Source organism: Myodes glareolus, chromosome 17 (assembly GCF_982192425.1).
Source record: "Myodes glareolus chromosome 17, mMyoGla1.1, whole genome shotgun sequence".
Lineage (NCBI taxonomy): Eukaryota > Metazoa > Chordata > Mammalia > Rodentia > Cricetidae > Myodes > Myodes glareolus.
This window is the reverse complement of record NC_142042.1, coordinates 1,817,654-1,835,531: the sequence shown is the minus strand read 5'-3', so window position 1 is coordinate 1,835,531 and position 17,878 is coordinate 1,817,654. Positions and strand designations below refer to the sequence as shown.

Here is a 17,878-nt window from a genome sequence, read left to right as displayed (position 1 = left end):
ATACAATACAAATATACATATAAATACACACATATATATTTGATTAAAAAGAAAAAATGAAATCCCTTCTTTATGAGATGAATATGCTTTCTGTGTCCCTTCTCCCCTGTACAAAGAGCAAAACTACATCAATTGGTTGTACCAGAGATTGTAGGTCCATACTCAGAGTTTTCTCTCAAAGTCTGAAGGGTTTGAGAAAAATATCTGCAGGCCCACACAAAAATCACCATCACAGATTCTCTCCCCAGGTGTAAGGAAACCCACAGGTAGATGCCAACGGGCACTCTTATTCCAGAGGAGGTGTCTGAGGCCCGGCTCCCTTGTCTGCAGTCAGCAGGAGATGGAGCACTGTGGCCGCTGCCCTAACTCCAATTATCCGTGTGTGCTTCAGCACATGACTCCCGGGAAGAGCTGGTGCGCCTGCCTGGGTGCCAGTTATTGCTTCGAGAACTTACTGATAATTTTATAACCACTGCATTGCCGGTGGGAAATTACTAACCACAAACCCAGTTTAAGGTACGTGGAACCTAGGTTAACTTTATAAATATAATTTAAAATTATTAGTCCCATAGAATAAACTTAAAAATAATCAGAAAGGGCTTTGCGAAATGCGATACTTCATTTTATAAAAGAAAATGAAAATATAACCGCAAGCAATTTTAAGAACATGGCCAGAACAATTCCTGAGAGACAGGTAGTGGCCAAATACATTTGGATTTTAGATGATTGTTCTTTATAAGGTTCTTTAAGAAGTAGGTAAAGCTTTGCAATTGTTTGAAACAAGGGGAACGAGGACTGGTTGGTATGTTCGTCGCAAAAACAACTGAGTATACAAGAGCAGTTGTAAAGCTTTTCATCAGGTAGACCGGATACCACACACCCTCGAGCAGCACACATTCATCTGTGGCTGTTGTACACAGAGACCGAGGTCACTCCGGCAGGAGCTGTGGTCATGTTTTACCTTTGTAGCTCTTAAAAAGTGTTCCCGAGAAAGCGAAGACTGTAAACAAGCTTTATTCCTCAGTTCGTGTTTTTTCTCAGCGTGGTGGAGGTATTAATTTTCTGCTGCTCTAACACATCATTAGACACTTGGTAACTCAAAAGCCACAGGGCTTTGTCTCAGAGCTCTGACATGGTTAATCTGACGTGGGCATCCCTGGACTGCAGCCAGTGTGGCCAGGAAGCCACATTGTTGCTTGATACTCCTCAAGGCAGTGACCAAAGCAAGTGGCATCCTTATCAATAAGCCCTCAAGCTCTTCTCGATAACCCAGGGGATGGTGATTGTTTGGGGGGCTTCTGAGGCACCTCCTCTGGAGCAACAAGTCAATGGGAAGTGTCTTGTACCTGGTGCTGGGCTCTTTGTTTGATTATTGTGAATTCTGGGAGGAATATCGTCCCCTAGCCTCTCGTGTGGGTAGCTCCAACTACACCCTTTTCTATATAATATATATTATAGGACATTTATGCTTTTTCCAAATACCCTTAGTTTGTGTGCCCCCGTTCCCGTGCCCCACCTTCCCACCCCCCTTCCCTTCTGCTGTTCCTCCGCATTATTCCCTTCCCTCTTCATATCACTCATGTTTTACTTTCCCTACTCTCCCCATGGCCCCTTTCCAGCTACTGGTGCTTACCAGCACTCCGTGTTAAACACATAAATATGAAGATTCAAAGCTGGGACCCTCATATAAGATAGAAGATGCAGCATTTGCCTTTCTGGGCCTGGGTGACCTTACTTGGTATGATGTTTTCCATTTCGATCCCTTTATCTGCCAATTTAATAACAGTTTCTCTTTAGAGCTAAATAAAATTCCATCATGGATATTTAACACGTTTTTCACTATCTGTTCATCAGTTGAAGGACATGTAAGCTGTTTTCATGCCTTTGTTATTATGAGTAGAACAGTAATGAACATGGATAAGTGGGTGTCTGTAGGTGCCTGTATAGCAGGCTATTGAGACCTTTGGGTGCATGCCCAGGTTTGGTACAGCTGCGTCATAATGCAAATTATTAATAGCTTATTGAAGAATCTCCACTGTCTGCACCAGTTTTCATATGGGGTCACACCCCCACAGTTTAAGATGTTGTACCTTAAGTGACAGATGTGTTTTTCCACGGTTCTGGAGACTGGGGACTCCAAGGTCCAGAAGCTTCCTGGTTAGTTCCTCATGAAAGCCAGTTTTCTGTCTTACAGATGCCTGTCTTCAGATCAGGCTGCATCCTCACAGCTGGGACAGGACCTGGCACCTCTCACTCCCCCATCCCGGCACAGCGTGGGGAGACAGGGATAGCCCTGGCCGGGACAGGACAGGGGGCGGCGGGAAGCCAGACAGATGACACACAACAACTCCACCCTCTCGATCTCATCTAAGGACCGAGTTGCCTCTCCAAAGGCCCAGGTCCTGCACCGTAGCAGGAGTTGAAGCTTCAGACACAAGCTCCAGAAAACACAGACATTCACTGCGTGGCCGGACCAGCCTTAGTGACCCTTACTGCTCCCACTCAAATGTGTGTGCGAGGGCCTGGACGAGGGTGAGACTGTGGTCAGAGTGAAAGGCATCGTGCAGGGTGAGGCAACAGTGTAGGGGAGACTCTGAAGTGTTGTGAAAGAGAATGTGCGGTTAGGAGTCTTTTGATTTTTAAGGAATGTCTAATTAAATCTGCGACATTCCAACAGAACACCCACAGGACAATGAACCCCAAGAGAGGTCGCTTCCACAGACGCGTCCTGTGAGCAGAGAACACAAGCCACATGCTTATGATTGGCACAGCCACATTTATTTCATTTTCCTTAGTCTTTGTGTCTCTCACACCCTGCGTCTCCACCCCATTCATTTCCCCATCCCTTCGTATCCACCCTCTGCCCTTGCAACAGCCCCCATCACACACAAGATAAAATAAAATTTAAGAGAAAAGAGAGAGAAGGAAAGAATCAATCTCATCATGGAAACTGTAGTGTGACACAGTGAATCACACATAAACCCATTGTCCATGTATCCTTACTCGCAAGTGTGTATTTCAGAGAGTCATGAGTCTGGTCCGAGGCCTCTGGCTTCTGCTACACTATGGATGCTGGGCCCTCACTGGGACTCCTCTTGATTATCCTGATGGTGCCTGCGTTGTGAAAATCCTGTGGCTTTGGGAGGGCCCAGACCATTGTTAGTGGAGTCATCCCTGGGCTGGGGTCCTGAGTTCTTTAAAAAAAGCATCCTGAGCAAGCCATAGGGGAAAAAGCGAATAAGCATCAAGGCTCTGTGTGTGTGTGTGTGCGTGTGCGTGAGAGAGAGAGAGAGAGAGAGAGAGAGTTGTATATAAGTGAATGTTGGCTTATGTGTGCTACCTCTCAAATGTGGTGTCAGAGGATGCTACATCAGCTTTAGCCCTCAGGTTCCTGCCCTGCTTGAGTTTCTGTCCTGACTTCCTTCAGTGGTGTACTATGAGGTGGAAATCTAGGCCAAATAAACTCTTTCCAACCCTTTCCTCCCCAGCTTTTGTTCATGGTGTTTCACCAAAGCAATAGAAACCACACTAAGACACCTTGTGAAGACATGATCAGTAGCTACATAGTCTAGGCAGGTGAAGTCAGCCCTTGTCTTTGCCTCTGTTAATTAACTGAGTTAATTAACTGGAGTTTGGGTTGTTCCTGCCTCCCATTATCATTTGCTTGTAAACAGCTCTGTCAGGGGTGGGGACACACATCACTTCTGCCCAGAACGACCCAATGGTGCAGTTAGAGTTCCTGGGCTGAAGAAATAAAGGCAAATTGCACTTTTTGTGTTTGCTCCTGGGTTCATCCCTGATCCCCTGTGTGCAGGGGTGGGGGAGGGTCGGGTGGGGTGGGGGGATCCTCTTTGCCCCACCACTCAGTAACTCTTCTGGTGGCCACAGTTCCTCATTAAGTCTTGTGGGTATGAAATGCTTCTTTCTCCTCCGTTTTCTGAGGAGTAATGATTTTGAACATCAGAACCCTTACATTTTTCTTCATATGAAAATAACAAATATTAACCCATGTATGCCTATTAATTCAAATATAAATATAGTTGCTTATGCCCCATAGTGTTGTATTCATATATGTATTATATAATATAGTCCTTCAAATATAAGCATCTACTAGATGTCTGTCTGCTATCTGCTAAATATTGGTCTAGACCCTAATCACTGGGACTGTACTAGTCAGGGGATAGCCCCAAATGCCCACCATCCTGGAGTTTGTTTTCTGTAGTGAGGGGCTGCGGGCAGGCCTGCTTTTCGCCTCACCTGGCTCCTGCATGTCTAGCTTAGTCCCAGAAATAACAACACACAAATTGTATTCATTTAAGCACTGCCTGGCCCATTATCTCTAGAGAGTTAGTTACTGACTAACTCTCATATCTTGATATTAACCCATTTCTAATAATCTGTGTAGCACCTCGAGGTGGTGGCTTACCGGGAAAGATTTAGCATGTCTGACCTGGTGGCTGGCTCCATGGCTTCTGCCTCATAGCCCTCTTCCCAGCATTCTGTTCTGTTTTCTCCGCCTACCTAATTTTCTGTCCTATCAAGGGGCCAAGGCAGTCTCTTTATTGACCAATGAAAATAACACAATAGACAGATAACCCTCCTCCATCAGTTTTAAGATGTAGATGGGCCTCCTCCCCCAAAATAAAAATAAAATAACATGTATTACGGAGTTTTTTTTTAATCTACTGTATGTGAACAAGTACTTTGCCTGCATGTATGTATTGTACACGTGTGTAGTGTCTAAGGAGAGCAGAAAGGATGCTGGGTCCTCTAGAAATGGAGTTACCAATGGCTGTGAGCTGCTAAGTGGGTGCTGGGAATCAAACCCAAGTCTTCTGGAAGAGCAGCCAACATTCGCAGCCTCTGAGCCATCTCTGCAACCCCACAGGGTGTAGTTTAATGAGCTTAAGTCTGAGTTTGGCTCAGCCATTTCACATTGTTAAATCATGTGTTCTGTTCTGTAACTGCAAAAGGGAAACGGTAATGATCACAACCTTTTTATGCACTAAATGTGTATGAATAACTTCCCATGGTGTCCATATTAGAGAAACAAAAAACAATGATGGGAATCACAATAATGTGGTTGTATTTTTCTACTCACTTCTAATTTTTCTTCAATGATAGATGTTAGTTAGAATTACTGGAATTTATACTTATTGTGTATTCATTATTGCTCAAGTATCAGGTCTCATTTGGCTTCAAACCTACTATGAATTTGGTTGATTTTGAGATGTGTTATATCCAGGTTTTTTAAATTTCAGAAGCCAAGAACCCGAGAACCCACATGTTTTACAAAACTACATCATGTCAAATTGCCCAAAATGTAGGAAAATCCGTAGAATGGCCTGAACTCGGAGTGGGATTCTGTTACTGTGTCTGGACCGACCCTCGATGGCCTGTGTAGGGTCCTCTGCAGAGATGCCTGTGACCTTGTCGAGCTTTACGACAACAACTGTTTGTCCTTCTTTCTTAGATAATGATGCTGAAAATGATCTTCAATCAGACATCGGTAGAGCATTGCAAGACACAGCTGGGAAAGGAGAAAGAGTGCAACTCCTTCCTCATTGCAGTTCGCCTGGCTTCGCTGAACCAGATCCTGGACCCCTGGGTTTATCTGCTGCTAAGAAAGATCCTTCTCCGGAAGTTCTGTCAGGTAGCAAATGCCGTGTCCAGCTGCTCTAGCGATGCACAGAAAGGGCAGCCCATCTCGCTGTCTAACGAAATCGTACAGCCAGGGCCGTGAAAGTGAACATAGCCAATGTGCACACAGCTTTTGCAGCCAGTATCCCTCGGACCGCGGCATCTCTGGTATGCTGCTGTTTATGCTTTGGAATGGAATTTTTGATATAAAGCTGGATGGTCTGAGGAGCATAGATAATCCCTTCTGTGCCAAAATCCTGAAATACAAACAGAGGAAAATCTGCTAATAACAGTCTAGCAGTTTGAGTCTCTGCCATTTGTAGCTGAATATGGGGTTATTTATGGAATAAAACACTTATGATAAATGACCTTGAGCTACTTGGGGTAGCTTGGAGTTGCTGCCCCGGCACACTGTGTGTGGGGAGTTTGGAGTGTAAACCCTTGAGTAGGGGACCAGGCCATAGAGATTTGTTTTGTCCAACAACATTGGTTGTGTTCTCTTTCATCATTGTTTCTGTGACTTTTGCTTCCTCCGTTTTTCCACTCAAATTTTAAAGAATCTAGTTGTATTTTTAAAAATGTATAAGCTATCCAGTATCCACATATTTGCTGTTTTGATGCTATTTAAATATTAAATACTGTTCATACATTGTTAACTCATAACCCTACAAAACTTAACTTTTGATTGGGTTGGTCAGGGAGTTTACTCCTTAACTAAATAAGAACAAGTTCCACGTTTCCAAATGCAACAGTTTCTGTCCACCCACTGTTGCTGAATGTTCCTTCCTTTGAATACATTTTGCATTCTTAGAAGCCCGGGGGAGAGTCATTACTAATCTATGAGAGTCAAGACGCTGCATTTCAGAATGCTACCTAGAGACCGGATTGAGAACTGTGGGTTCATCCTGTTCCAACCAGTGTTCTCTGGTCTTTAAATACCAATTCTCATTCTAGAGCCAATAGAAATATAGAAGCTAAATAGAGATGTTTTCATGTCTGGCTTTCTTATAAGATAGGAATATTAATGATGGCTTCTCTTCACCCCTTGCCCTGCCTTTGGGTGAATGCTGTTACACCCAATGCTGGATTGGCTTTTCACACCCCTATAAGGGCACACGGCTTGACGCTTTGGCTTAAATGTCTTCTTGTGGGATTTGAAGGGTTAAAAGTTACCGCACAAATACTGGGCTCCTTCAGGACCACCCCAAATACTGCCTTTATTCTTTGTCACACACACCCATTTTGCCAGTTCAATAATTTTGCCAGTTAATGTGAAGATTTTGATTTGTACTTTATTGCTCCCTAGCTTCTTCAAAGCTTGGGATTTCTTTCTGTTTCTTACATAATGGCAGTTTCTTTGTGGTTAATACCAGTCTGAATGACAGTTGATTGTAACTGTTACAATGTATCTGTTAGGGCAATTATGCTCACTGACCTGGGTGAGTTAGGGATAATTAGTCTAAATGATCACATAAAAGTGAGTCAGAATATAAAGTCTAGTGGAGGTGCTGACACCATCCGGGATGACTCCATAATCCAGATGTTAAAATAAAGACACAAATATAGGACTATATATACTAGCCTTGTTATAAAAATCTCTCTTAGATATGTTTCATAGTATATAGGACAACATTATCGGCCCCCATCCTCAAACAGCTGTATCAAAAAGAGGCTTGTTTGCCTTTGGAGTGTTCTTTGAGAACTTCTGTGATGAAGTAGACACACACTGCTGGATTTGAGTGGTGAAATGTAATTTTGTTGCTGCTTCCCTGACTTACCTTTCACTTTCACTTACTGTAGCGTCTGGAATATAGGACTTTCCAATAAACCTTGTACAGTGGACGAGTGAATGAGATTCTGCCAAAAACTTCTGCTCACTCTTGGGGCAGTTGACACATCTGTTATAGCTCGTCCAGCCTTAAGGCAAATGACTTCTTATTTAGTTGAGTAAACAGAGCTCTGCCCTGAGAGAAGTTTGCCGTGTGGTTGTACGGTACAGTGCCATCTGTATTAATTGTCTAGAGGATGTATCTTCAGCTGGTAAAGAGATAACTAGCAAAAGGACATCATTTTTCAACAAGCTGCAAACACAGAACAGGCTGAAATGTACCCATGGCTTCGAAACCCATTCCTGCCCAGGGTTCCGTAGCAGGAGTAAATGAATGGCTGTTTTTGACCAAGCTTGAAAAGGAGTCAGAAAGGGAAGAGACTGTAAGCTTTGTTATCTGAGAAACCATTGGATAGGAAGTAAAAATCCTCCACAGTCTCAGCTTGGGATGGTTGGAGTTTAGTGATGTGCTGTGGAGAAAGGGGGTTTCTGCAGGCAGAAGGTGGCATCCCGATCTCTGAGTTTGATTAACTGACCTTGAAGTTTACTCTCAGACAGCTGGTTTGTCACGCATATGTATCCACAGGAAGAAGAATGCATGCATAGATTATAGTTCTTTCCTGAACTTGAAAGTATTCATTAGCATCTCAGAAAACCGCACAGAAAGAACAAGTGAATGAAATGTAGAGACGCATTTAAAATTAATAAGTGTCTATGGTTTTCAAATGAATTTAGGCTTCATGTTATGTCATAGATGCCAGAGATGATACGTTGTCAAATATGAAGAGTTAATGTTTCAAATAAAATGGACTTAGCGAATATCTTCAAATACTTTCCAGTTGGAGAAGCAAAATGTGTTACTGTTACTCCCGAGCCAGGCATTGTGGTGCATGACTCTAATCTCAGACTACAGAAGTAGAGGCCAGATGATCACCCCAAGTTGAAGTTACTTTGACTTAAGGGGTGATTTCTGGCCAGCCAGGCAACACAGAGACTGCATCTCAACAAACAACAATAGCAAAACAATGCGAGTTATCAAATTTGCCTAATGCTATATACCAAGATATTTTAAACAAATATGCTTAATCACAATAGGTTTAAACTATTCTGAAATGAAAGCATATGCATATTTCTGCTTAATGCTTCTTTATCTCATAAAAAATCTCTTGACAGAGTTATAGCAAAATATTATAAAATGTCCCATATGTTAAGGTCGAGACTACAAACTCACAGGCAGTACCCGGAGTGGTGGCACCTTGGCCGTATCCTGTTGCTTGAACTTTAGATGGATTTGATCCTTTATTTTACCAATGGTTTTCACAGTGTTATTGGTTGGGGCCCCAAATTAGTCACTGGCTGTCAGGCTTCCCAGCATAAAAATTACTCAATCATTCAATAGCACTTTGGGATTGAGAGCAAACCAGAGATGGAAATAAGAAAACTTGGTTCTTTTACATTTGTTGGTGTGTGTGTTTCCTTGTATAGTTTTTAGATTCTGGAAAAATCAAGATTTATTGAGAAGCCAGGGGAGACGCATGCAATTGATATACTCTTCAAGATTCTTGGGGCTTTAGAAAGGGTAGCCATGTGGGTGTGGGGTGCGGGTGGAGAACATGGAGACAGTAGGGAGATTTGTCTGCTGCAACCCGTTAAAATTCTTGGTCTTTTAAAGCTGACTCAGAAGCAAAGACAGGAATGGACTTCATTTGCCCTTACACACTGCTCACCCTGAAGACAAAGAGGTGCGGCCTGGACTTGTTTTTGTAAAAGAGAATGGTAGACTCATTCACTCAGATAATCACTGAATGAGAGAGAGGGAGAGAGGGAAGGAAAGAGTTGGAGGACTGAACCTATGATCACATCAATTACTGTGGTCTGCTCACAACCAACAGACACAATCCCCACAATCTGGTATGCGGTTCTGGCTACATCGTCACTTGAAGCCCCATTGCAGAGCTCAAACAGGGAGTTCCCCACCTCTCCTCACTGCCTCCTCCCCACACGCTCGGCAATGCAGAAAAATGTGTCTTACCACCTTGTGTAAGCTTTTCGGGTGTTTCTCTGCAGTGTACTTAAATATACCTACCATGTGTTTTACAGCTGATACTCGACATTATGTAGACAGAGAATGAATGTATGAGATGTATATCAGAGTTCTGACTGCATCCAAGGACAGCTCGTCTGTGTATTTAATAAATGTCTGTTATTTATGAAGTCTGTCAATGGAAAATAAAACAAGTGATCTGAAATGTCCCTGTCTTTATTTCCTGACCTCAGGAATGTTTTCTTGTCTGGGATATCTTCTTGACGATGGTATCTTTCTGATTTCCTACTTGCTCTGCTTGGTCAAATAAAAGCCCGATGTCCTGGAACAGCCATGTCCTGTTGGAACGACTGGTCAGTTTTGGTTCTGATTCCAGAACCCTGTGCAGAACATCACTAATTTTTTTTCCACATTGGAGAGGTGCTCTGTCCGCATTTTCAGTATGCTCTCTCGCTCCCTGTTGTAACCTCCAGATCGCTGTTTTTAACACAAAACCTCATTCATAAACTCCTTGCTCTTGTGGATTCTGCTGTAAACACTGCCCCTGAGGTAAGAACAGTCCTTGTGCGTATCAGAGCTTTTGCCTAACAGTCCCTGGTGTTGATGAGAACTGGATTCCTCATGGGTACAATGACCAGACCCCACCCCCCTTACTCTGGAAATTCAGACATATTAAAACTAATTCATCGAGGTCCCCCACCTTCTTCCTAAGAAAAGGCTTCTAGACTGGTCTGTCCCCTGTTCCTCCCACACAGGGGTTGTAAGGCCAGGAACCTCACTCTTTGTTAAACACAACCCTGGGGAATGTCATTATAGCCACAGTGGGTATGACTGGCTAGAAATCCCTGACACAGTGATGGGGAACCTGCTGGCCATGGGGTGTGACATCCTGTGTTCGTGTCCTGAGCAGGCAAGGACCGCATGATCTTAGTTCTCTGGTAATTGCTAACAACTGTCAGCCTTTTCATGTTTTTCTGTGAATGTGGCTGGCAGAGTGTGAAGGGTCTGAGCTAGTTCCTCAGGCTCATTCTTCTCTCTGTAACTCTGTGTACCTGTCTCACATTGAGCTCTGTAGGTGATGAAATACCAGAATTCATTTTTTAAAAATTCAAGTTTTGGGGGGTGGATAGTGGGATGGTTGAGCAGCTAGGGGGACCCTGCTGCTAAGCTGGACAAACTGAATTAGGTCCTGGAGATCCGCATGGAGGAGGGAGGAACCAACTCCAGGAGATTGTCCTCAGCTCTCCACATGCAACCCTGGCACATATATGCACATATATGCACTCACACAGAGAGAGAAAGACAGGCAGGCAGCAGATACAGATACAGAGAACACACATACATATACACAGAGTCACACTTAAAAACGCACACACAGACACAGACACACAGGCACTCACGCATAGACACACAGAGAGACACAAACAGAAGCACAACACCCACACAGGCTTTGCCGTAGACTCTAGTTCAGGGTTTGCATTTGCAATCCAGTAGGAGGAAGGGAGCGATTTTAATGACAGCATCACCGTGACATGTGAGCCCTGTGAATCAATGGGCAACGTTTCGTTGTGTTTTGGAGAAGCAGACTCTGCTAACCTGGAGAGAGGATTTAGAGAACTTTTTACCTCACTTCTCCCAGAACTTACAGCTTCCGAGGTTATCAAACTGCTTCTAACTAGTCCCACCCTCCTCTTTCTATTTGTCAAATAGAAGTGACCAGGCCACCCAGCTGGGTACTGCAGACACTGGGGCAGATTTCTGACTTTTTTAGTCGGCTTATTATGCAGCATTCTGGCCTTCACTCACACCATGCCTAACAAGGACAAGAAACGTTATTCTCGGACTTTACCAGTTAGACCGTGGGAACATGTTGGTTTCCAGTAGAAACCTGGGCTTTGAAGAAGGGGCCGTGGATGCAGGTGGGTCTGTGTCCCTTGTGGTGCTGTTCCCTGAAGCCAGGCAGGTGTGTGTGTGTGTGTGTGTGTGGCCGCACAAAAACGCAGCAACACCACATCAACAATGCCTGGGCCACAGTGGTCTGACTGGCTTCAGAGTGGTCTGACCGGCTTCCATAAGCTTGCAAGCCAACAGAAGAAGAGGTACGCTTTCTCAGGAGTATTGTCTTTCTGTTGACGCCCCGACATCTATTCTGATGTCTTACAAGGGATCGCTGATATGAGTCTCTGTAATTAAGGACACATTTCCTGGGAGGTCCTTGTAGAGCCATTCTTTAAGGGGTCTCTCATCTGCCTGCTGCACATGACAGAAGTACAGAACATGCATTTCCTCAGAGGGCAATCTCTGTCACAGGTAGTGGATACTAAACAAATGTCAGTGAGTGAGTTACCCGGGCTGGGTCCTTCAAACACAGAATTTCTACTAAATGCGTTGATTACAAGTTCGATCCCCTCCTTGTGCACAGTAAGAGAACTTCTGAGATGTATCATAAAAAGCACAGTGCTGACTCTGTTACCACAACTAAGCATCTCTGGACTTCCTTGAAAGTTGGTGGTGAAGGCCTCACACCAAGTTTCTTCATGAGTCAGGGATTGAGTGAATTTTCCTGTTTTATAAACAAAGCGGAAAGCTAAAGCTGTAGCCAAGTTACTTCCTGGCAGACATCGACACCTTGTGACAGTCTCTATCCGTACCCATGGGAGCAGATGGGAACACAGGGTAAAGTGACCCCTCTACTGTCACTTTAGAAACTGCCGCTGCATGACCCACACTAGGAAGAGCTGATCTGAGCAGGACCAAGTACTCTCTCTCTCTCTCTCTCTCTCTCTCTCTCTCTCTCTCTCTCTCCTTTCTGGTGCTGGGAACCAAATGCAGGGCCTTGTGTTGCCTGGAGAGCATCGTCCCCCATGGGTAATCCCTTGAAACAATTCTCTTTTTTAAAATTAATTAATTAATTAATTAATTAATTTAAAATTTCCACCTCCTCCCATCCTCCCATTTCCCTCCCACTCCCCCTACTCTCTCTCCCCCTCGCTCTCCAGTCCTAAGAGAAGTCAGGGTCCCCTGCCTTGTGGGAAGTCCAAGACCCCCCATTCTAGGAAGGTGTGCATCCAAACAGTGTGGCTAACAATTTTTTTTTTTAAGTAAAAGTGATCCAGTGGTTCATTTGCCTCAACACAAAGAAGATTCTTTTCCTTTTCCTTGTGTGCTTTCTTTCCAGCAAGAAAGACTTAGGATGATATTCAGAATTCAATAAGAAGCCCCGTCCTGATCCTGAGTACAGTCTGCACACAAACAGGCTAATGATTAGAATGTAGCTCCATGTCATTAAGAGGTAGAGTGAACACAAGGCTATTTCTACTTCTGTGTGACCTCCAACAGTGCATTGCACTGCTGTTTCAAACGCAGGCAGCAGGAATGACCTAGCGCTCGAATCTTTGCATCGGCACAGCCCACAGATGTCCTTGCAAATGTAAAATTGGTCAAGCCCTGGGCCAACCTTTCACACTGAGCTGTTGCCTTCAGTAGAGTGTTGCACCATATTTTATGGCTTGAGTTTCTCTGGGGAAAAGAATGGAGTGCTTTGTGAAATTTATCTCTGTGTTGCTCTTGCTTCATAAGTGAAGATGGAAATGAAATCTTAGAGCCTTAAAAAAATCGCATCAATTAGAAATTGCTCTCTAATACAGAAGTGGGCTGCATTTAGGATGTGTGCAGACTCTTCATTTAGGATGTGTGTGCAGACTCTTCATTTAGGATGTGTGTGCAGACTCTGCATTTAGGGTGTGTGTGCGGACTCTGCATTTAGGATGTGTGTGCAGACTCTGCATTTAGAATGTGTGTGCAGGCTTGCACAACTGTACAAGCATGTGTTTGATGTCACATGGGGATTCTCAAGGGTCAGTGGTTTGTAAAAGATTCACCAAAGGTCACTTTAGGAGGAAAATGATTGCCTGTTGGTATTTCATGGCCATGCAAAAATTTCTCATAACATCATAATATTCCAAATTATGGGGCATGGTACCAAAAGTAATTCTTACTGAAAATTATCGTAGAAATATTAACATATGGCTGAGAGTGATTACTAACATAAGTACTGTACATCCTTAATTAGGCTTGTTCATCAGCAGGGTTCCTTGTTCCGTGGCCATTTTGGTGTTCCTGATACAATCTGTTCAGAAGATTAATAACTTAAAGTATTTTAAACTATTCTTCAAATAAAACCATTTTGCCAAAAAATGTTTTCTAAGTTTTTGTGAGCAGAAGTTAAAGAGGAATTCTCCCATACTGGGCAAGGAGTTAGAGACGAGTCTAACCATTGGACTGGTTATTTACTGTTTATTGGTTCTTGATAAGTCAATGAGTCTTTTTGAACCTGAATTTTCCAGCCAAGCCACGATTATTAGGCTGAGATCTCAGATACTGCTGAGAATGCTGCTATTCTGGTGGCTGCTACTGTCCTATCACCCTCCTCTCAGTAGAGGAGCACCACCGGAGAACTAACCATAGCCGTCCCGTCTCAAGCTCACTGCCTGGGTTAGTCTCTCTCACTAGAACACTCAGGTCCTCTTGGGAAAGACGCTTCATTTCTTCTGGGTTTATCTGTAAAGTTGGGACTTCATACACGTATGAATCATCTTCACACCAAAAAATGAGGAATCTCGTAGCCTCTGGAAATGTCATGAATTTTCCCCAGTTATATAATACCAACATATTGTAGCAACTCATAGGAGACAGAGCAAGGACAGCACATGGTTTGGTTGCTTCCCTTCAGGACAGTTTTTAGTTCCCACCCTCAGAGCTTTAAGATGCTGACCTCCTTTACACCCCAACTGCGTGGTTCTGGAACACTAGGGCCTTCTGTTAGCTAAGACGATGCTTTGACACCAGATTTATCCACACTACCCAGTCTTGCATTTTCAGTAGTCAGATGCTGCATATTTATATCCGGGTGCATGCATGCGTGTGCATGTCCATGCGTGTGTGTGTGTGTGTGTGTGTGTGTGTGTGTGTGTGTGGTGTGTGTGTGTGATTATGCCTGAGAAAATGCTGTCTCAAAGACTCGGTCATGGAAATTTTCACACACCACATTTGTGTCTTCTGTGTGTGTGATCTGTCCATTGTAACTCAACTGTCTGGCTTTTCTAAATATATTTTTTAAACAAATTTTTAGCAAATGTATAAATTCTCTTTTTTTGTTTTTTTGAGACAGTGTTTCTCTGTAGTGTTTTTGGTTTTTTGTTGGTTGTTTGTTTTGTTTGTTGTTTGTTTGTTTGAGCCTGTCCTGGATCTAGCTCTCAAAACCCGAGTGCTGGGATTAAAGGCGTGTGCCACCACCACCCAGCACAGATGTATAAATTTTTAAGAAAAACTCAGAGGAAAGGAATGTTGTGGGATAAATCTGGTCAAAGTACATGGTGTTCCTGAAATTATGTTTCTAAAGCCCTTCACTATGGGCAATGAATGTGCCAATAAAATACATTTACAGAAGTCAAATAGTGCCAGAGGCTCACCATGAGGCCTGAGGTCCTACCTTAGCCCTGTACCTCCACACTGCTCCTGTTTGACCTTTATCCTAGCATATGTTCATTATCTTATTTCTAACTAATGTGTGTGTTGCTTGGTTATTCTAACATTACCAAACGCCACACACTGACCATGGCTCTCTCCTGTCCATTCTCTCTTTATAGTACAGTTTTAATCCACCCTTTTATCTCTTTTAAGAATATGTTTTTAGTTCATCCTTTCATCTCTTCTTTATTTAATTCCCTGTTCTCTAGACAGCATGTCTTAATTTTTAAACCATTCACTATTTTCATCACATTTGCTTTCAAAATGGGCTTCTCATTAGGAAAATGTGTCAAGCGCCAAACTCTCAGCTGGGTGTGGTGGCAGACAGGTGTCACCCCAGCACTGGAGAGGCTGAGGAAGGTGGATTTGAAGTTGAAAACAGCCTGGACTGTAGGATCCTATCACAAAACATAAGTGAACAAAACTTAGCATTCCTGGGAATCTTCCAATGAATGGCCACAAATCGAACAGCAATGATAACGACAGTGTAGACGCCATTACATGATGGTGTTATTCACGGGCCTGCAGACCCTGTGCCTATAGACGAGGTAGGTCTGTCATCAGGATTTGCTGGAGGAGTCTGAGGGTCACAACCATGTCCACAGATGGAATGTGAGCAGTGCTGGGGTTCACACCTATTCTCATGTTAAATATTATGTAATCCCTCCCCAAAGGATTGCAGCTGTAGGCATTTTCCAAAGCTCTGAGTCTAGAAGGTAGAGGCGTTCTCAGAAGCTCTGCTTTGCCTCTATTGAAGCTGAGACATTCTGAAAAGCCAGACCCATCTTCTGCAGACACAAGGAGCCAGCTTTTCCAACAGGATTGATTATTAGACCAGTAAACAAGACTCTCATCAAAAACTGGTATGGCCATATATCTAATCTGAGCATTTGCACAGAGCCACAAACTGCGGGGCTCTTCCTTGCTAGATGAGTGAGCAGTGGACGGGAGACCTGCGGGTAGTTGGCAGAAGTGGCAGGCACTTCCTGCCCAGGCCTGTGGGTTTTGCAGAAGCTAAGTTTGTCACGATTATTTTATTCAAGACCACATCTTCCCCCCATCCCTTGTATTCTTTGCTTCCCCAGTCTTTAGCATGGGAGCAGACTTGCCGAGAAGCAGAAAAGCAAAGGGCTTTGCCTCACATTTACAGGGTGGCATTCAGGACTGAAGACAGGAGAGCCGGCCCCTGTGAGCAGCGAAATCGTCCCCTCTGCCAAATTTTGAAACTCGCTCTCGCTTCTTCCTGCAAAATGCAATTTTGGGTACAGACTGTATTTTGTCTTTGAAAAAGAGAAATAATTCCTGGCTCTCTTTTTGAGTTTTCCTTCCCCTGTTGCTTCACAAGGAAAACCTACTTGGTGTGTTTAGCGTTTTATTCCCCAGTCGTCTCAGTGCACTACTCTCCTGTCCCCTGGTCACACTGACTAGACCAGGGGAGAACATTTTTTTTTTTTCTCAAGGGAATAAAATTTTAACATCTCTAAACTCATTTTTTTGCTGTTATTGCTCAGTGAATTCTGATGACAAGCTACCCAGAGTGCTAGTGAGTTGAAAATTGGTACACATTGGAATCTATAACTGATCTCATTTTTTATGATAGCTTTTGACTACTTCAACATAAATGTAGTTCTCAGGCATCTTGGGGATCCAGGGAAGTTTATTTCAAATGGCTTTAACACATTTCTTACATTTATTTAAAATTTTGTTTTTACTAGCCTAGAGTTAATTAAACCAAATTAAATGAGTTGCTTAGGGGAAAATTAGTGATGATTTCCCTCTGCTGGCCAGCTTCTATGCAGTTTGCATTGGTTATGGCGTCTAGAAGTCTTCATAATAGTTATCAGTAATTATATAATTTTAAAATTATATAATAATCGGTGGACCTCATCTTATGGGAGCAGGGTTTAATAAGACAATGGTTAAAAAAATTAAAGTAGGAAGAAAAGACTGAATCTCATGGTTTCATTGAAGAAAACACAGTCTTGCTCTCTCTGAATAAGGAAAGGCCCACTCAGCATTAGCATCGTTCACATTTTCCTAGCACAACTTTTGGGAAGAGAAGAATATCCTAGAGGCAAGCAGGATGCCAGCTTGATTGGTGGGGACTGTGTTTGGAAGGGAAGTGTTTCATTCGGGGAACCTTTGTGACAATGAGAACATGTGTTTAGGGATCATCTAGGATTCAAACTTGAGGTAATAAATTGGGATTTGAAAGAAGCAATGTAAATGCTCATAAGATTTTTGTAGGAAGAAGTGAGACACTTGCATTTGTCCTATAGGGGATACTGTGATGATTAAAGAAAGCAATATAAATCTTTCAAAGAGTGAGGGAGCACCAATTGGGAGGGGTGGAAGAAGAGGCAGCTGCAGTGGAGCAAACCTGAGAAATTCACACACCCTGTAGAGAAAAATGTCCTGACTCCAGGGCTCACGTATTGCTGTTGTCTTCAGAGACCTAAACTTGTAATGTTGTCTTTGAGAGCATGGAGCATAAAATTAGCTTCGTTAATTTACTCACTGAGTGGTTAGTCAAATGTCATCTCTCTAATCTTGGATTTAGCTATGAATGGATGTAACAGTTTTATATAAGAACACATTTATTATAAGAATTCCACGAAATAATGACAACATAAGCCCACAGTAGGATTGCTTCATTTTTGTAAGTTATTGGTATTGATTGAAGCAAAGCTGAGAAGACAAGTGGTCTCCAGTCTTCAAATGAAGCTAAGTGTATTCACCACTGTCCTCACCCACCTCGGATTAAAAGAGGAGAGAATGGATGTGGACCAGCTCCATAGAAAGTGGGAGAGTTTATAGAAAACAGCAAAACATGCATA

General features: G+C 43.2%; 1 protein-coding gene across 2 annotated transcripts in view; it reads left to right on the top strand.

Moving 5' to 3' along the window:
• Positions 1-17,878, top strand: part of Ptger3 (prostaglandin E receptor 3) — a 69,267-nt gene that overhangs the window by 25,308 nt on the left and 26,081 nt on the right. For both annotated transcript variants that reach the window (XM_085677495.2, XM_085677496.2), the window contains exon 2: positions 5,474-5,653. In XM_085677495.2, the coding sequence (XP_085533621.1) occupies positions 5,474-5,653 (180 nt within the window). The remainder of the gene's footprint in view (positions 1-5,473; positions 5,654-17,878) is intronic.